This window comes from Eurytemora carolleeae, unplaced genomic scaffold, assembly GCF_000591075.1.
Source record: "Eurytemora carolleeae unplaced genomic scaffold, Eaff_2.0 scaffold1383, whole genome shotgun sequence".
NCBI classification, from domain to species: Eukaryota; Metazoa; Arthropoda; class Copepoda; order Calanoida; family Temoridae; genus Eurytemora; species Eurytemora carolleeae.
The window spans coordinates 30,221-50,469 of NW_019402180.1; the positions used below are offsets into that span (position 1 = coordinate 30,221).

Genomic DNA, 20,249 nt, shown 5'->3' on the forward strand with positions numbered 1-20,249 from the left:
TATTATTATTATTCATGAGGTTTAGAACCCCAAAAAGGTCTTGGATGCCCTCGGCTAAGTGGTTTTCCCCTCAATTTAATTATCCTCCCTTAATCTCCCGGTTAAGTAGTAATTAATAGTTATTATTATTATTATTATTATTATTATTATTATTATTATTTTCATTATTATTTTTATTATTATTATTATTATTATTATTATTATTATTATTATTATTATTGTTATTATTATTATTGCATTTTTAGTATTATTATTACTTTTAAAAGTTTAATTACTATCACTTTTAATAGGTTGGAAAGAAGCATTCCATCAAAGAACTTGAAGTAGAGACCTCATTAACTCTGGCATCTGAGAAAGATTACAAGTAAAAAAAAAAGCATTTACCCTGCAAAACAATAGTCGAGTTATAATAGCTCGGGTAAAAAAACAAGTTTTGATTCAAAGAAATTTGGAATTATCAATATCATCTATCTATCCATATAATTATTTATTAACCCTTTAAAGGCTATTTTATAAAATTAAAAAACTAGGCTATTAGTATTTGTTAGATAATGTGAACATTATCTCTTTGCATAGATTGTAAAACAAAAACCAAAATAACCGTGTCTTTATGAAAAAATTCGGGATTTTCAAAATTTAATGAAAATCGAAATTTGCTGAAGTCCACTTTTTTAGATTTTGATCATAAAACTTCACTAGGGTCATAAAAAATTTTGGCCCGATCGGTTCAGCCGTTTTGACCTTTTTTGGATTTGGACAAACAAACAGACAGACAATAAAAGTATATAAATAGAAGGAAAGTGTCAAAATGTATATGTTATTTATTTCCAACATCAGTTTGCATGGCAGACGATTTTTAACATTTAGATATTTATTTCATATCACATTTTTAAAATACATTTATTATAAAAAGTTAAAACAAAAAATTTACTCCGAGGACATTGTATCAGCATTAGGTTTTACAAGATTGACATACAACAATTAAAGTTAATATTAAAATTAAGCCTGGGAAAGTTTGATTAGTAAGTGTTAGTTGTGTTAAGAGATCTACCGGGCAAGATCTACTTAGCACGAAGATTTCAAAAAATGGGGTTTTTAATTTTGTTGATTCAGCACATCCATGTTGAGTTGAATGCACATTATTACAACAAGAATAATTATTTTTTTAGATCAATTACATTATTTACATACATTATTTAAAGTTAGTATAAAAATCTAAATTCACTGTTCAAATTTTTTTCACGAAACCTTTGTAGAGCGGGTCGTTATTTTACTTAGATTTATCCTTACTATCCAAAAGTTTTTTAAAATATCAATTTTGTTTCTTCCATTGTTTATTTTTCACTTTTTTCACACAATTGTCAAATTTTTAATATTAAATCTATTTTTTTTCAACTATTCTAACTTTCAAAAAATTTGCTTTTTAAAACATCATAATTAGTATTAAATGCGAACAAGCTAAAAGTTTAAATCATTCAGATTTTAAAAAAGAAAAAAATATATTTTCAACGTTTAATATCATTCTGATATAAACAACTACAAAAAATTCAATTCATATTTATATTTTTTATTTTTTTTTGTATTTTTTTCTTAACTACAGTTTAAACAATCAATTTAAATATATCAAAAATCAGGGAATACATTCAGTTTCCAAAAATCCAATAAAAAAATACTCAAATTATAAATGTGAGTAGATTACATAGTTTTTTAAAAAAAAACACAAAAAATTCTAGGTTTTCAAGAAATAGTTTCGCAGAACATATTTTTTGTATATAAAAACCTACATTTAAATAAAATTACATAATACGGAAAACATTCAGTTTCCGTTTTTGATCAAAAATAAGAAAAATACTTTATTTCTGCATAACATATTTTTAATATATATAAAAAACCATTTAAATAAAATTAAGAAAATACGAAAACATTCCATTAAATATACGTCTTTGTTAACAATTAAGCCTATTACAAATCCTTACTATAAATCTCATAACATTTTATTTTAATAGATAAGAATTTTTTACAATATGAAACTTTCTTTTTATACGTAATAGCTCAACACTTGTGTTTCTCTTAAACAAACAAATGGAAATTTATCATCATTAACAAAACTCATGGCAGGTCATGTCCATTTTTATAACTTTTCAAATAAATTTTCAAATAGACATAAGAACATAAAAAAACCGAAAAAGTTTAAAAACTTGAAGGTTTTTTGTTGATTTATATCTTTACCCCCCCTTCCCCATAGTATTGGATGAAAGGGAAGTGAAGTAACTTAACGTCTCTCCGATATGGTGCAATCATAGTTGGTATTGTTTGTCAAAGGCGACAAAAAAGTAAAAGTTACAAAAAAGTTAATTTTTTGTTAGGTATGGCGACAATTCTGATATTATCGCCACCGACAGCCAGAAGAATACTGTCTATGTGCTAGCAAAACAGGTAACTCATACTTCATAGTTGGATTGGCTTTATCTGGATAAAAATATTTAAAATTAAAAGTTTTCAATGCGAAAGTTATAAAATGAAAGTTTTTTTTAAAGCGATAGCTTTAGAAATAAAGTTTTTTTAAGGATTTAATTTTAAAAATGAAACTTTCAAGCTCATAGTTTTAAAATTTGAAGCAAATTTATTTTAAGGTTAAAAGTTAGGTGTGCTCAAGGTTATAATGCAAGGAAAATTTATTGTAGTTGCGTATCCTCTGCGTACATATTGAAACCAGTTCTCTCTGGGCGGAATTTGTAAACAAGAATAGAAGCATCAATATTCGTTTGGTATCCGAGGAGGTTTAAATTTGGATCATTTTGATAGTTTACATAATAGTTTCCTTTGACCAGAATATTTCATTGATTTTTTTATGTGAAAGATGGATCCCATGTCAGGCTTCGACATCCGTCTTGTGCTTACATTACCGCCCAGAGACAGTGCACTGCAGTATAAAAGATGCGTAAACCTCTGAAATAACTTTCCTTGCATTATAACCTTGGGTATGCTTGATTATTCAGACTTTTAAGCCTAATGAACGATTATTTTCTTTAAATTTTAAATTTCTTTTTCTAGTTTGGTGTTGAGAGTTTGGAAAAGTTTGGGATCATCCTGGCAAATCACTTCATTACAAAGGTGAAAAAGTTTATAAAGTCACCATCGCACCCGAGAAGGAGATTCTTAATTTTCAGCAATGCTTGAAAATCATTGCTTACCAAGTCTTAACAAATGTTTGTCTATTATTGTTAGTGAAAATTAAAAAATTGTCCTAAACTTTTTTTTGGCAAATTTTCCATTTAAAACAGAAAAATTGTAATTTTTAGTTTTGCAGACAGAAAAAAGATTGCAGCTAAAGTATTTCTCAGATTGAGAACCCTGCGTTACGATTTTAGATATTTTTCCCTATAAAAGTAAGCTAAGAACATTTCCGTGGTTCTTCCGAGTTCTCCAATCAAAATTTAAGGCAAATCGGTCTGAGTGTTCTTGAGTTATGATCGGACAAACAAACAAACAGACTAACAGAGATTACAACTTTATATATATATATATAGTTATGCTGATATCATTCCTTTAATCAGTATCCCTGGGTATTGAGGGCTAGGGTAGCTCTATCTCAGACTCCTTGGAAACGGATCCAGGATCCGGAGGTAAAGTTAAGATTAAACTTAAATACGGCTGTAAAAACAACAACTTTAAACTCAAGATGCTGGCTCCAAACTTAAAAGAATCTTTTTTTAAACGATTTTCTCTCTGTTGCAATTTTCTGGTGATGATTGCTCAGAACGACATTTGCTTTGAATACAATTTGCGCAATAATATTCCAGGTTACAGGTAGTGTAGTTGGGAGGGCTAGGTTAAAGGAACTGTAAGCGTAATTTAAAGTGACTCTCTATGTAAAGGTGCAATGTCTGATTTACAAGTTTACAACAGTAAATTAAGGTTGTCGGACTTATTCTCCTTATCTAAACGAGAACGCTTATAAATGTTAAACACTTTGTTCGCAAGTTGTTTTAAGTTTTAAAAATTTCTTTCTTACAGTCCTTCGTAGTATAAGACGTATAGAAAAAATGGCAATAGATTTAATAATGATAATAAAAACATATTGCCTATTTTGTATTGCCCCACACAATGTCTTCATGAATATCTCTGTCCAAAGTTTCTAATAGACTGAGTGCTTAGTGCTCCTTCTGTAAAAGGGAGTGTTCACAAAATATGAAAGATGGAATAAGTAGGGTTGTTTGCAAAACGAATCAATCGTTTTGAACCTGAAAAAAACGAAAAATTTGTTCATATTTTTAAAACGTTCTTTTTAAAACAAATATTACTTAATGAATCTGAGTTTTATGACAATTTATTTCAATTTTTTCATGAAGATAAGTTTATGAATGTTGTCTTAAATGGGATTTTATTTTATTGAGAGAAATAACCTGAATGTGTTCAAAAGACGATTGTTTATGAAAACAATCGTTTCGTTTTTCTTTTTTTCTCCGTCGTTTTTAAATCGAAACGTCGCTTTTTAAAAATAGTGAAAACTATCCATCCCTAGCTAGGTATAGGTTAAATCCGAATCCAATTTGAATTCAATACCAGTTTTCGTTTCATCTATGTGTCTATTAGAAGAAAATGGTTTAAAATGTTAAATGTTTATACCGGAGAGTCTATGTATGTTTTTTCGCTTAGTTGCATAAACCATTTAAGCTGTGAATTATTTGATTAAAAATATTTTTGTGTAATCCTTGTATTTTATCGAATTTCTCTGTTCTGTTTTTTTCAACCATTTGCTCCTTATAGCCGCTATAGATAGAAGTAAAGTTTCTAGCGAAAGAATTCAAATTTGATCCGGATTCAGCCATTCATTTTTCGCGAACACTCCCTTTATATCAAATTTTTCTATTCAGGGAGTCGAACATAACCATGCATTTTTCAATTCTCCCTCTTCAACCAGGTTTTTAAATCAAAATATTATTTTTTCAAATCTAATTTTATAATGATTTATAAAATAGACATAATAATACTAGTTTCTGCATACAAATATTTTAAATTTCCCCCCCCCCAAAAAAAAAATCAGAATTATAAAAAAAAATTCAGGATCGCAGAAGTTATCATGGATCGAACTAGAGTTCCTAAAGTTAGATCTGGAATCAGGTGACACCAATTTACAAATTAAAAAATAACATTTTTATAAGTTGGAATAACTTATTCAGCTTTAAATTGCAAAAACAAAATTGCAAAACATTTGTAATCAATAGTTAGTATTGAATAAGATCCCATATAAAAACTTTTTTTTAATTCTTAAAATTTGTTTGTATTTTTTAATTGTTGAGCAAATGATTAGAAAATTACGATACTGTTAAGAAATTGTTGATAATTATTTGTGGCATAACTAAATTTTTATAAATTTCTTTGAATGCTAATATGATTATGTATATGATTTCAAAACACAAGCAATTCATATTCATTTAATTGTTAACTATATTTTTCTTTTTAGAGGGCTAACAGTCATTAAAACAACTCAATCAGCCTTTGTCAACTTTGTTAGGAAATCAAATATCTTTTTAAAAATATTGAATGACCGATTTATAAAGTTGTAATCTTCAAATTTCTTTCTAATTAATAATGTGAGTAATTATCTTTTTTTCCATTTTAAAATGTGTTAAATTCTGACGAATCCTTTAGTGTATTTTGAAAGCACAAATATGCAAGTTATTTTAATAGAGAAACCAGCCCAATTTAAAACTAATCAATTCATTTGGCGTACAATCCCGTTTTCCCTCATATAGTCTGTATTTGTACTGAACTGTACTTGACCTGCACTATATTGAAATTCGGCCCGGTACGTGAAATGAACAGGAATGTGAATCGGATTTGTTTTTGTTTAAAAACTGGAGTTTTATTCGAAATTGTGTTTACGGTCATTTAACTTTTTTAAAAATTTTGCCACGGAATCACAGTGATGAATACCGAACTCTCCCTGACGCTGAGGATAGAATATTCTCCACAATAGTAACAGCAGATTGGAGCTATGCAAACATAAGGAATTAAAAAACACAAAAAAAATTTTAAAAGAAACAAAAATTTTAAAAAAGATAAAAATGAAAAAATGAAAACCAGAAAACTATAGAATATTAGACGTTATACCAATACTTAAGTCTATTTGATGTTATATTACAAAGCTGGTTCAATAGTTTTACTAGACACTTATTAGATCACTAATTTGGTAAATGCGTCTGTTTACACTGCACAATTGCTGTGTCTCAAGCTCATCGGACTTTTTAGAGTAAAAAATTGATTCTAAAAGTCGTCTTCCTATTTCAGAGTTTTCAGTTATCACTAAAAACCATAAAAAAGACATACAGTATAATCTAAAAAACTATGTACACATAATAGTAGGGAGGATAGCGAATTTTCCTGTGGCATGTTTTGAAAACAGGAAAAAAGAAAAAAAGAAAAAGAAAAACTCAGGAGATATTTAAACTACTTCATTTAATATGGAATTGTTTTTTTGTTCTGAAGTGGTCTCGATTTCTGCAAGGCCTACAGGTAATGCCAAGGAACTGAGAACTAGCATATATTTTTTTTAAACCACATATCTTTGCAACCTGATGGCGTACACCTTTAATATCTTAAACTGTAACTGTTTTAATCTATAGCAGTGTATATAGGTTGAAAAACTAAAATGTGTAACACATCAAGCAGCAGTCATTAAAGTGTAAGCAAACTAGCGTTAAAGTAATGAGTTCTTTTTATGATTTTTAATTTTCATACCCGTAAAACTATTGAATTGGAAGACGACATTTCATCAACCTTTTGTGTATTTGTTGCAAGCAACTGTTTTGGATATTCATGGATCTCATTGTACTGGTAAACTTCTTTTTTATTACTTCTGAAATACATTTTTAAAGTGTGGAATATAAAATCTTTTGGTCTATTAAAATCAAACCTTTACTTTAAAAGTCGTCTTGCTTTTCCCCAGTTTTATAGGTCTAATTGTAAAGAAAAAAAACGTAATATTTTAGCACTGTTGAATCCACCATAATTGATGTATTCGCTGGTCCAGCATACAATGGAGTGTACTCACCATCAGGTAATTAATCTTTTATTCTAATTAGGGAAGAGAAGGAGTGCAGAGCCGCCATGAGCCCCGTGAAATGACCTACGATTACGTAGCCTCCTGATATACAGTTACCTCCAAACGTGGGCGTGGGGCTTGGAGACAGAAGGGTGGAGGCTTGTAGACGTGGTGAGAGGCACAGATTATGGTTTTGAAAGATTTTGAGGTCATTCTGCGTATCTGGAGGCTGCGGAGGTCATTTAGCGGGGCCTATTGGGGTTCTCAACCACTTCCCTCCTCAGGTCAGGGGCAGATATTCAAAGCAAGGAATTGGCTCAGAACTGATATAAATGTTAGAAAAAGTATGGTTTGGAATCCTCCTCAGGTCAGGGGCAGATATTCAAAGCAAGGAATTGGCTCAGAACTGATATAAATATTAGAAAAAGTATGGCTTGGAATCTTTCTCTCTGTAATTGCTTTGATAGTTTTTCAAGATAATTGAGTACTAGTAGTAGTCAAAGATGAGACTGTAAAGACGACTCGAAACTCTTAAGATATGACGATTCAAAGGTTAAGTTAAGTCTTCTGACTTAAATATAGTCTTTTACATGGTTTATAAAATGTTTTGGCAAAGAAAGGAACAAGTTTAAAGATGTTGGGATTAATCATGAATATAAGAAAATAGACGGGGCAAATTCCGTACAATCGTGTCTGACGTCTCATGGGTTACCCTGTATATCAGCATCTTTTGTAACCTTTAGATACAGGGTTACCCACAAAGTATGAAACGTCCACTGTGATTTAAAGTTCTCACGCTCTCAGGCAAATATCTACAATTGCTTCTTAAAAACCAAACATAACAACAGGTTCTTTATATAGTGCTGACATGCACATTGCACACGTAAAGGGCTACAGAAAAGCATAAGTAAGGAAGAGCGAAAAATCTAAGCCCAAGGCATTATAACACTTCAAAGACGACTCAGTCTTAAAAATTGATGGGACTGTTTTAAAGCAGGCTGCATGAATCTATGTGACGCGTCAGAGACGACTTTAATCAGTCTTTTAATATTTCTGCCACCCTGTAGCTGGCACGCTTGTTTCTATTTTTGCCAGAACAATTAATGTGCCTTTGAAAAGTTCAAGTTGAGCCTGTAGTCGTATCTTCATTTTTAAAGAGCTTGAGAGTTCAATTCGAACAAAACTTTTAAAACGGGTAAATCACAAATTATAAAAAGGTTATTCTTAATTTATTTTTTAGTTCAAAATACACAGTACGAGGCTCAGAAGTCTATCATGAAGAAAATTCCTCAGGATCATTATATTTACTGATTTAAACCAATTTCATGCTTGAAGGGACTTTTCTTGTAATTTTAACCTCTAATTATAAATGGACATGTCCTATGAACTATGATGGGGAAAAAGTGTTTAATTCTGCCTATTCCATCAAAATTGTTTCTGAAGCAGAAATCCGCAAGTCATATTATAAAGCAACCAAAATTGAAAATAATCAACTTACAAAACAAAATTCTTGATTAGAGAAAGCGTTCAAGAGTTCCGTTGTGAATCGGACATGTCACTTTTTCAATGCAGGGTCATATAAAAATACGTTTACAGTCCCTTTACAGAAAATACGTTTACATTCCCTTTAACGAATATATGTTTACAGTCCCTTTAAAGAAAATACGTTTACAGTCCCTTTAAAGAAAATACGTTTACAGTTATCAGCCCAGTCAAAGGGCCAGTTAACACTTCTACAGCAATCACAAAAAAATATAAATATAAATGTGTTTTCTTCACAGATTTCTAGTGTGAAGATCAGTATGCCCAATAGGAACATTTTTTTAAATAAACATTTTACAGACTTTTAACAGATTAATTTTCTAAAATTTTTATAGAAAGATGGTATTAGAAAAAATAAAGAATTCGTTTTGAATTTTATGTTCACATGTAAGTGAATTCTTAGTTGTCTTTTATAGTTTTGTGACATACTATTTATGTTACTTCCTACGCTCCTTCACTTCGATACTATTCATGTTACTTCCTATACTCCTTCACTTGGATACTATTTATGTTACTTCCTATACTCCTTCACTTCGATACTATTTATGTTACTTCCTATACTCCTTCACTTGGATACTATTTATGTTACTTCCTATACTTCTTCACTTCGATACTATTTATGTTACTTCCTATATTCCTTCACTTGGATATTAATTATGTTACTTCCTATATTCCTTCACTTCGATACTATTTATTTTACTTCGATACTATTTATGTTACTTCGATTCTATTTATAAAGTGAGAACCAGAAAACTATAGAATAGGAAAATGACATTAAAGTAATGTTAATACTAGTAACTTATTTAATCACTAATTAATTAAAATGGGTCTGTTTACACTACACAATTGCCGTGTCTAATGTTAATTGGACTATTTAAACTTGAATCAAAAAGTCGTCTTCCTGTTCCAGAGTTTTATGAAATTAAAATAAACATCAAGCAAGAAAAGAAATTTTTATTTTTATTTATTTTTGAAATGGTTTTCTGCAGACATTACTTCCCGGTGGACTTTACCAGGTTTAATATCCCAGAGGTTCAGGGAGAGGGAGCAGGACAGGTAGATAGATAGATAGATAGATAGATAGATAGATAGATAGATAGATAGATAGATAGATAGAGAGATAGATAGATAGATGGATAGGTAGATAGATGGATAGATAGATAGATAGATAGATAGATAGATAGATAGATAGATTACATTTAAGGACATTTCCAAAATTTAAGCAACATTTCAGATAATTTTATTAAGTCAGTAGTGATGAATGTTTTCCAAAAATAAACATTTTCATAAAAAGTGCTTTATTGATAAACATTTTTCAAAAAATGTAAAATTATTATTTTCAGGTGTTAATGCCAGTTGATAAGCCTAGTGGAATGATAACATCTAACCTGGCTAGGTCCGCACTCACGTCTAAACTTTAAACAGAAAATTACGAGAAAAACAAAATATCAGAAATTCAACATTTTTTGTTTTTCCCAGTAAACTCTTCAATAGGAGAAGTTATGGCTGAAAACATGTAATGAATTCAAACTAACATGAAATTTACTTAAACTTTAATATATTGGAATTATTAATTTCATTATAATTTTTCAGTTAGCGTATAAAAGAAAAATTGAAAATATTGTAAATGTCCATGCATAAATGTTACAGTTTAAAATGTATTTAAAACTTTTATTTTCTTATCGCCTAACTTTTGTACTTCAATGATGAAGTATTTTCATATAATTAATAATAACCATTATTATGGGAGACATATTTTTAAAATATATATCTTAAACTATTTTTTGTATTTTTGTTGTATTTGCCAATGGAAATCATTTTATTACGATATCAAAGGACCAAGGTTCATAAGTTACCGTGAATTAGAGATGTCAAGACACAACTCTATGTAACATTATATGTAGTTTGTTTGCAGATTTCAGTGATATCAAACTACAGATTTAAAAACATAGAGAATAGAATATATATTAGAGGGGAATTTACAAGAAAAAAGTGTTAAACGGCCATTTTGTTGTACTGTTTCTTTACTGCAGGTGTACTTCACATATTTGCGCTATATAACCTTATGGGCTCTGGAATATCATTTTATAGAAAATCTAAAATTATTGTTAAAAGATAACCAAATTATGAAATAGGATGGTTTTTTAATTGACCAATGATCATTTCACATAGACTCTATGCCTTCCACTTTACAAACGATGATTTTCCGTTATAACTATAAATCAAATGATGTTTTTTTATTCACCTAATTCATTATAAAGTTTATTTAATAATTTAAAAAATTCGAAATTGAAATTAATGGTCTAGGGAACATACTGTATTAATGTACTCTACTGCATATAATTTGTGAACATTTACATGATTTGTACACTTGCAACTCCATTTCAGGCTGAAAGGGACTGAAAAAATTCATACCGAGAGATTCTTTAAATTCCTCTCTAATATATATTCTATTCTCTATGTTTAAAAATCCTTGAGTGATATTTATTGATGATGAGAAATAAGGAGGAAGACACTGAGTGACTTAATAGACAATTTTCTTAATACTTCCTGATTCCAATGCCTTTCCTTTTTGCTCTTTAGCTTTGTATTGTATTTCCGTCTTAGGTATATATTGAGGTTTATATGAGGCTGCCCTCGTAAACCGGTTTTTTTTTGCAGAGATAGACTTAGGAATCATGCTTTCTTCAATCTAACCAAAGTTAATTATTCTTAATCGATTCCAAAAATCTAGGACGACTTTCCCTATCGATAAGGATATCTGAATCCCTCCAGTGGAATTATAAACCCATAGAAAAGATATCAGAATCCCTCCAATGGAATAATAAACCCATAGAAAAGATATCAGAATCCCTCCAGTGGAATTATAACCACCCTGGAAAGATATCTGAATCCCATCAGAGGAATGTAAATCACCCTGCGTTAAGTTTTAAATTGCAAAAAGCATTTTTTCAAACCCCTCCGGTGAAAATAAAATCCCTCCGGTGGTCTCCAGTAGAATCGAAATCTTACTAGGAACTTCTTTGAGTCTTTTTAATTTCAGTATTGTAAACTTTTTAAAAATCCAATTAACGTTACAAAAACTGGAAAATGGAATTTCAATATTATAAACACATCAACTCCCTAAACCCATTAAAATTAATTAATGTTTTTACAGGGGTGTAAACAATTCCAATTTTGTTATTCTCTCCCCCTCCACCCTTTTGAGTTCCTTCCCCAAATTTGATAAATAAAAAGACATCATTTTTTATATCTACCTTTCTACCCTACCTTCCCCATACCTTTCCCTTCTCTTCCTTTTCCTACCTTCCCTGTCCCTTTCGTAATTTCCTAATTTCTATTTTCCTCTCTCCCTCTCAATCTTCCTCTTTCCCTCTCAATCTTTCCCTTTCCCCCAACCTTATTCATTCCAATTTTCCCTCTCTCTACCTGTCTCCTTCCCTACAAATCCTCTGTTACCCAACCCTTTTTCCTTTCCTTTTTCTTCCACTTTTCTTTCTTCTTTTCCTTCTCTTTTCCTTTCCCTTCAATCCCTTCTCTTCCCCTCCTCTTGGGTATTTTATAGGAAAGAATTTTATACAGCCCTGTGTTTACTAATGGCGTTGCTTCTAAATGTGAGTACGGTTCAGTATTGATAAGTCAACCGAAATGAAGACTGGTCCTAAAACTATCTGGTTTAAAATACTAACCTTTCAAGAGTCCAGTGGACTTATTTTTGGGTCGGCATGGGTAGGACGGATTCTAACCCTCGTCTTCACATCAATTCTAATAGGAAAAACATAAATAATATCTGAGAAATCATAATTTTATTTTGAAATGTCAAGGGACCCCTATTTAAAGATAAAGGGGTGTATATGTTCTTGAACAATCATTAATTTGAACCTTAATCAATAAAAGTTTTGAGTAAACAGTATGAAAAACTGAAAAAAACTTGCCTTTTAAGTTTTTCCAAGATCTTCAACTATCATCCAGGAGTACTTGTTAAAAATATACACCCTGTAGGCCCGAAGCCAGGTTTTGACCAGGGGGGTGGAATATGACACGCCGCAGGGAAAATTTTTTGGGGGGGTTTTTAATGATTTTTTAAACAATGTTTGGTTTGGTTTTACAGTGGTATATGGTTGTTTTTATTACATTTTCAATGCACACTATAAAGGCTAACCTTTTTAACAAGTGTATTTGAGCTTTCAAGAAAGTACTGCTTAACTAACAGAGCCAAGTAATCATTTATTACTTTGACTTTGCAATATGAAAATGATATGATCTTATTTCTTATTCATTTAAAAAAAAGCTTTTCAAGGGTCAATGGGTGCTATGGAAACGCCTCACCACGTAAATACCTCAATAAACAGACTCATAAAACATAGCACACCGGTCAAGGGGGGGGGGCTTAAAGTCTGAAAGTGTACAGGAGATTACCATTTCATTTCCATGGGACTCTATGCATATAATTAATAAATAATACTGTTTTAATTAGAATTAAACAACTATTAAATGACTATGAGTAAATTTTGATGTTGTGTTATATTTAATCAACAGAGTGTACTGATCAACTGTTAATTAGCCTGCAATAGGCCACAGGAGAGACATGACTCAGGGGATGAGTTGAGAGAGTACACAAAAACTCCTTCACACTTTTAATGAGTAACGCACAAATAGATTATAATTTTGGTTTGGAAATCAATTCTTACTCGGGCTATATAATTTATAACTAGATTTTAGAAACTTATGAAAACAATTTCTTTTATATGGGACTATGGGGGGGGGGTGCAAATTCGTCATTGCACCCCTCTTTCAGAAGAAAGGGGGGTGCACCTGCACCCTTGCACCCCCCCTGGCTATGGGCCAAACACCCTGGCACTTAATAGCCTAGACCTACTGGTACAAGTAAATTTGTATACAATACAATAACAATAAGCCGGTAAATCTTGTACCAGTCCTAATCTTGCAACAGTTTGACCAAAGACTGTTGTAAATGCCTTACTCAAAAAACTGCTTTCAGACCCGTATCAATCCAGGTACAACTCTTCACTATAAATGTCAAACACAGACACAATCTTGTCAACTATTAAACCCATACACACTACTGTCTCCTCTGAATTCTTTTAGCACATCTATGCTGACCAGCCTGGGATATATCCAATTCACAGGAAGTGTTGCTTCTCACCCTAACATGGTCAAGAATGGGGTCTGGCCCGTGATATTATGCACGGTTGTGTTCTAAGCCAAATAGGCAGCTTTTACATCAGATAAGCACTTGCAAATCTTGTGAATACATCTTGCACTGTCAACAAATAATGTTTTTTCTCACTGTTTCTGGATTTGATGCTTCTTTCTTTGGTTAAACATGTTGACCACTTCTTCCTTCAATTTTTCAACTTGATTCAATATCTTGTTTTCATCTATCTTGAAGCTTTCATCAATAAATATCTTTTTACCCTCTTCATCATTATCTTCTTCCACTTCCAGTTCCCTACTTTCCCATGGTGCTTCTTTGAGCCAAGTTTCTTTATCAATGTATAAGCTGTGGGTTTTCCCTAGTCTCTGACCTGTACATATTTATATTTTTTCCTCCCTGTGGTTTTCCACATAGATAGCTTGTACCTCGACAGACAAATTGTAGGCTGTCTCCAGAAGTACCAATTTTCGGCTTGAGTCTTGTTCTTCTGGTAGCATGGATTCTACAAAACCTTCGCCTTTCCAATCTCCTTCTATTGTGATTTTCACTAATTTGGCACTTCCTGGGGAATAAATACTTTTTCCCCTGACCACAGTTATCACTCTGTTATTTCCTATCTGTAATTAACATTTGTAGGTTTCGTAACGGTTTTCTCTGCTTTATAGCATGCAGGGATTATCTGCAAGTACTTTTTTCGTCTTATAGATCCTCTTCTCTTTATGCATAAATGGGAAGAGGGATCCTGTCACACCACATAACCCAGTTAGTCTTTCTTGACTTCCTTTTCCGGTTATTAATTATGCTTCTTGCTTTGCACAGGAAAAATTCACTTCTGCATTTTTACTCCTTTTACACATTTTTTTAACTTTGCAGTATTTGCTGTGCGTCTATGTTTTGAGGGTTCATCATGTTCAGTTCTGTCTCTTACTTGTCCTCACTAGGTAGACTAAGGTGCAATGATTCAACATTATCCAGTGTTGCTGTTGCTACTTCTTCTGATGCAATATCTTCTCCTACTGTTTCTCTCCTTACTCCACTAAACAGATGCTTACTTAGTTCTTCTTTCATGGAGACTTTGGCATTATCCTACTGCTGCCACCAATTTGGTAGTAAATGCCTTACTCATAAAACTGCTTTCAGACCTGTATCAATCCAAGTACAACTCTTCACTATCAATGTCAAACACGACCACGATCTTGTAAACTACCAATGCCAAACATGGGCACAATCTCTTCAGCTATTAATGTCTACACAGACACAAGCTTGTAAACTATCAATGTCAAACACGGACACAATCTCATAAACTATCAATGCCAAACACAGGCATGATCTCTGAAGTTATCAATGCCAAACACAGACACAATCTTGTAAACTGTCAATGCCAAACACGAGCACAATCTCATCAGCTTTCAATGTCAACATGGAAACAAGCTTGTAAACTATCAATGTCAAATATGGACATGATATCATCAATTCATTCACTAAATAAGGAACAATTACTTCTCTCACTGCAATCTAAGTGGAGTTTATTCCAACTGAAAACTACTTAGATATCTATGTTACAGGTTAATTTAATATAATTTGCACATATATATATGTAACCGTAGTTAAGCTAATCACTATACCTAGCTAGGCTAATCGCATTATGAGTTTTGCGTAGTTAAGGATAAACGCATTTAGATTTACAGACAATGTAAACGTAATTTATCTGAGTATGTTTAAATGTATGACTATGGGATTTGGTAAGGTATTTTTTACAAGACCACTGCATGGTCTGTTAAATAATGACATTTATGATTACAAGTTTAGGCTGTACCATCTTTTTTGCAGGGTACTTTATACACTATTACCCGAGTACTAAAGGAGCTTTAACTATGCTTCTTACAACATCAATGGGTTGTCTTAGTGGTGTCTTGCCTTTTCTCCTCGGTTATATCAAGAGACTGTTTTGAAGAGCCAGAGAGACCAAGGAAAATGCTTATTCTTCTTCTCTATAGCTTCATTATTTTAGGATTGTTTCTACAAGCGGTAAGATCGTACAGTAGGAATGCCTTAACCCTAACCCAGTTTGGGGTTGGATTCCACCCTGACCCCTTTTTATTCTCCATAACTTAATTGAAAACATATTTCATTAGAACAGTCAAACTTCTTCACATTTTAAACTTCTTAATTGAGAACTAAATTACATTTACATTGGTACTATTTTAAGAAGCATGTAATAGAATGAAATTAATTTTTTCCTGCAATAATCACAAGTATTTTATGAGTAATTTGTATTACTCTGCATTTATTCCATTGTTTTCGACCATAAACATTTACATAGTGTAACTTTAGATATGGATGCTGATTTTGTTTAATTTATATTGGTTTTCAATACTTACGACACTGATGCTAATTGGTATTCTAATATTTACAACCACTGGATTGCTCGCCTTTGGGATGATAACAGCTGGTTTTATAAAGCAAATGGAGAACCTTGAAACTGAAGTTGGGGATGAACTAGCCAGGGGAAGGAAATGTTTAGAAAAGTTCCGAAGGTTAAAGAAAGGTTTAAGTCCATACCTCTTTGCTGAGTTCTCTTTTAACACCTTTGCTATGGTTGTTCTTTTATTCATGGTGGTAGGTGTTTTTAAATCTAAGTTAATCTGGCCTAATCTACTGATATTGGGACTGAACACGATGTTTTCTGGAGTGCAAATGCTCTATATTGGTGTGATGGCAGAAGAGACTAAATCAAAGTTTGGAAATATCTTGCCCTTTCTCAGGTTAAATTGTTTAACAATTGTTCACTCATTTGAAAGTGTACGTAATATCTTAATTTTTGAACTTAAGATCAAACTACCATTACTGTTTTTAAATGTTGAGAGGCTGAACAGATAATACTTTTTCATTAAAACCCATCTTGTGATCAAACTGTATCTTTGGTATTTATTTGCCGCTACTTTTCTAATTGCAAAAGTATCAAAACAAACCTCCCCAGAAGCTTTCTGAAAGCGTTAGTTATTTTAAGCTATTATTCTTTTTCTATGAAAAAAATATTCGTACAAAAGGAAGAAATTCAATATTTAATCTTCTTTAAGATCTGCTTGTTGTAAACAACCTGAAAAACAGATGGAATACTTACTTCTTATTCAGGAAATTCAACTTGAGGTGAATATTTCTTTATAACAGATATTTTGAAATATTTTCAGTTCAACATTTTTTTTTAGGAAACCTTCTCTGGATGTGGGTTCTTTATGATTGAGAAATCTACTTTGTTATCTGCACTTGGTACTATTGTAACGTACTCAGTAGTACTCATTACTTCAGATATATAGAGTAAACTTTGTTATCTGCACTTGGTACTATTGTAACATACTCAGTAGTACTCATTACTTCAGATATATAGAGTAAACTTTATTATCGGCACTTAGTACTATTGTAACATACTCAGTAGTACTCGTTACTTCAGATATATAGAGTAAACTTTATTATCTGCACTTGGTACTATTGTAACATACTCATGAGTACTTGTTACTTCAGATATATAGTGTAAACTTTGTTATCTGTTTATAGTGTTACTGTTTAGTACTATTGTAACATACTCAGTAGTACTCTTTACTTCAGTATTAAGTACACTTTGATATATTACACTATGTACATTGTAAACTAATTAATTGAATTAGTGAAAACTAAGTTTTGAATCTACTTTTCCTATCTCTAAATGTATTCTGTCTTTAAGTCTTAGAATTCCATTGACAAAATTGTCATATATACAATGCTCAGTTGCCTTCTTTACAAAATGAAACTGTTGGCGATTTAAAGGAAATAAATGTTCTCAACTAATTATTTTTTTCTTCACATTATTCACCTGTTAATACCTATTTTATACACCTGTAAAGCCCCTAGTCTGTACCGTTGTAAAACTCAAAGGAAAGAAGATGTTGGAAATGGATAATGGATAATGGATAACAAGAAGCTAAACAGCTTTAACCAGGAATGGAACTAGAGGGGTATTTGTACCCTGGATAAATGATCCCGATTACTGTGGCTTCATAACATTCAACACATAAAACGTCTCCCAAAATCGATAATAATGAATAACTCTTTATTTCCTGAAAAAATACATTTAATTAATACTATTACAGATTGTGAAATTAATGTCAATAATGAAAAAATTCTTATGATCTATTAAAGGGAAGACAGGGGCAAATTGGATATGGAAATTGGATATGGACAGTACTAAAATGACATATTTGACTTCTGAAATAAAATGGCAAATGATTTAAAATGTAAATCACTATTTTTTATAAGTATTATTCTTTTATTTAACTTTTTAGAACTGTACGTGAAGTTGTTTATATTATCTGTTGGNTACATACATCTATCTGTGGGTTTTCTGTAGAGATCTGTTGTGATTTTTCCATCTTCAATGTACAGTTTTGTGTCAAGAAATGGAATACTTTTTGTTCTGTGGCACCAACAGTCATGTTCATCCTTTAAACCACAATATTTCAAAACTTTCGTTTTTAAATAAATGTTAGAAATATCCATTTTAGATCTCTCTGTTTTATTATAGTGACTTTTAAAGTCAACAATATTCTATTCTCTTTGTATACAGTGAATCCCAGATATATGAATACATAGGCCGTCAGAAGGTTTTTGATAATTCTAATGAAACTTCTTTTTATTTTTAATTTAAGGTAAATAAATAGCCCAGAAATATGAATGCAAATGATATATTAATATTAAACTCATTTTTCTGCGGCATTTGATCTTAAATATGTAATACGACATTATAAAAAAACTCTTACTATGTATTCATATATCTGGGATTCATTGTATGAAATACAGTATTCTATGGTAACTTGTCTTGTTCACTTGACAGTGGTTCTACAGTCTACACACCTATTAATACCTATTATATACACCTATTTGATCTATACAAAACATTCCCCATACATATATATCATTTGGCATACAGTCCCGCTTTCCAGGGGCGGATACAGGGGGGTGGCGGGGGGACATTCGCCACCCCCTGACAGATTCAGGGAGGGGCGTAGGGGACAAAAGTCATTTGTTTTTAATTGTCCGTTTATATATGTATATGTATAATATACAGTTATGATAAGGCTTAAAAAAGATACAACTGTAGTGAATTTATGCATCTGAATTTTTATATTCATGATTATAAACTGTAAAGTTTTAGGCAAAATAATTATTTTGAACTTAAGGAGGTACGTCATATACTTAAAGAGTTTTCCTTCCTTTAAAGGAGTGTATGCAAGAAAGTTTGCAAAATGTAAGCATTCAGGCAGTGTGCTTGAGGGCTATAGGCAGTATGTATTAGGCCTAAAAGGAGGGCATATATATATGAGTATTTAGGAAAAGTTGGAATAAATTTTAATAGTCTCCGATCAATATTTTTTAAGTTATGTTAGAAAACGTTTAATGAGAAGGAAAAAGTAGAACATCACATAAGTGAATTGAATATTAAGAATTCAATGAGATTTTTGGTGATTATTGAGAATTTATTGAGAAGGAAAAAAAGATTCAACGAGAATATTTAAAGGGTATAAAGAATCTAACGCAGAAAAGGATAACAATTAAAAACTAAGCAGACCTAAACAATTGCTTTGTGTGTTGTTCGGGATTTAACAAATAGTAGGTCGGATGTTTAGTGTAGCGGGTTTGGCGTATGTCAGAAGTGGAGTATAGCGGATATGCGTAGGTCGAAAAATACAACACCCATAAAATATAGAAAAACAGCGAAGACGACATCGTTCTGCACTTTGTAGTCATGTTGTGTGTCTGTACCAAAAGAAGGTGCGTGTGTGATAACAAATTCGTCTGCAAAGCGGTTCGACTGGCTTTCTCATGCCAGACCACCGCCATTCCCCTTCCCTTTATTCCCATTCTCTGTACATAGGTAAGAAGTTCAATAGAGGGGATGTTGCGACTTGCGTGAGTTGCGTATAGACGATGTAACATTACCCATCGTCACGCAACCTCGATTTATCTGCTCTGTGATTGGTTGAATTACGTCTGCTTCTCCTGTCTTGTCTCTGATTCGTCAAATATTGTTTTCTAGTCTCTCATTGGTTTAAACTATCCTTGACTGACGTGGAACTTGGAACAAGTTGAAATCTTGGAATTTAAGAAATCGTGTGTTATCAAACCGAAGTTCTGAATCTTTTTATGAAAAATTGATTCTTTCAGGAAGATAAAATGATGCAACAGCAGAATTTTGGGCCCCCAGGGGGGTTCCAGCCACCTCGACCCGGAATGAGGTAAAAATATATTTCTGAAATGAAAGTGAAATTATTGTGTGGAAAGTGAAATGTTCTTTTATGAATTAATATTGGTTGCATCGATTATATTATAATTGAAGCCCTAGACTCAAAACATAGAGTGTGAGGGGGGGGGGAATTAAAGAGCGTCCACAAACTAATGATGAGTATATTCCTAGAGAACGATTTTTGGACCCCCCCCGGCCCCCCC

General features: G+C 31.8%; 3 protein-coding genes across 5 annotated transcripts in view; all 3 read left to right on the top strand.

Moving 5' to 3' along the window:
• LOC111718131 (uricase) overlaps window positions 1–10,371 on the top strand; it is a 12,057-nt gene extending 1,686 nt beyond the window's left edge. Inside the window, exons 3-16 of one of the 3 annotated variants that reach the window (XM_023493641.1) lie at window positions 291–364; window positions 2,367–2,436; window positions 3,055–3,114; window positions 3,558–3,626; window positions 4,878–4,924; window positions 5,068–5,124; window positions 5,468–5,518; window positions 5,931–6,014; window positions 6,493–6,519; window positions 6,996–7,063; window positions 8,289–8,341; window positions 8,830–8,861; window positions 9,580–9,646; window positions 9,934–10,371. In XM_023493641.1, coding sequence (XP_023349409.1) covers window positions 291–364; window positions 2,367–2,436; window positions 3,055–3,114; window positions 3,558–3,626; window positions 4,878–4,924; window positions 5,068–5,124; window positions 5,468–5,518; window positions 5,931–6,014; window positions 6,493–6,519; window positions 6,996–7,063; window positions 8,289–8,341; window positions 8,830–8,861; window positions 9,580–9,646; window positions 9,934–10,011 — 837 coding nt within the window. In that variant the 3' untranslated portion in view covers window positions 10,012–10,371. Of the gene's footprint in view, window positions 1–290; window positions 365–2,366; window positions 2,437–3,054; window positions 3,115–3,557; window positions 3,627–4,877; window positions 4,925–5,067; window positions 5,125–5,467; window positions 5,519–5,930; window positions 6,015–6,492; window positions 6,520–6,804; window positions 6,841–6,995; window positions 7,064–8,288; window positions 8,342–8,829; window positions 8,862–9,579; window positions 9,647–9,933 lie in introns of all 3 variants that reach the window. The other 2 variants (XM_023493640.1, XM_023493642.1) reach the window with 2 other exon arrangements.
• A 2,995-nt stretch (window positions 10,372–13,366) lies between these two features.
• LOC111718129 (uncharacterized) lies at window positions 13,367–17,561 on the top strand. The gene is made up of 4 exons (XM_023493638.1): window positions 13,367–15,797; window positions 16,104–16,534; window positions 16,850–16,919; window positions 16,979–17,561. Exons 1-4 carry the CDS (start codon window positions 15,744–15,746, stop codon window positions 17,084–17,086), a joined length of 663 nt encoding a protein of 220 aa, XP_023349406.1. The 5' UTR covers window positions 13,367–15,743; the 3' UTR covers window positions 17,087–17,561.
• Window positions 17,562–19,916: 2,355 nt separating this feature from the next.
• The window catches only part of LOC111718130 (protein transport protein Sec24C), a 26,630-nt gene continuing 26,297 nt past the window's right edge, over window positions 19,917–20,249 (top strand). Inside the window, exon 1 of the mRNA XM_023493639.1 lies at window positions 19,917–20,038. Within this exon, the coding sequence (XP_023349407.1) occupies window positions 19,977–20,038 (62 nt within the window). The 5' untranslated portion in view covers window positions 19,917–19,976. The remainder of the gene's footprint in view (window positions 20,039–20,249) is intronic.

Bases quoted from the DNA above. Each gene is read 5' to 3' on its own strand.
- LOC111718129 (XM_023493638.1), top strand. From the start codon at position 15,744: ATGCTTATTCTTCTTCTCTATAGCTTCATTATTTTAGGATTGTTTCTA. The intron at 15,798-16,103 runs GTAAGATCGTAC...GTGTAACTTTAG, and splicing joins TAGGATTGTTTCTACAAGCG to ATATGGATGCTGATTTTGTT. The intron at 16,920-16,978 runs GTGAATATTTCT...ATTTTTTTTTAG, and splicing joins TTCAGGAAATTCAACTTGAG to GAAACCTTCTCTGGATGTGG.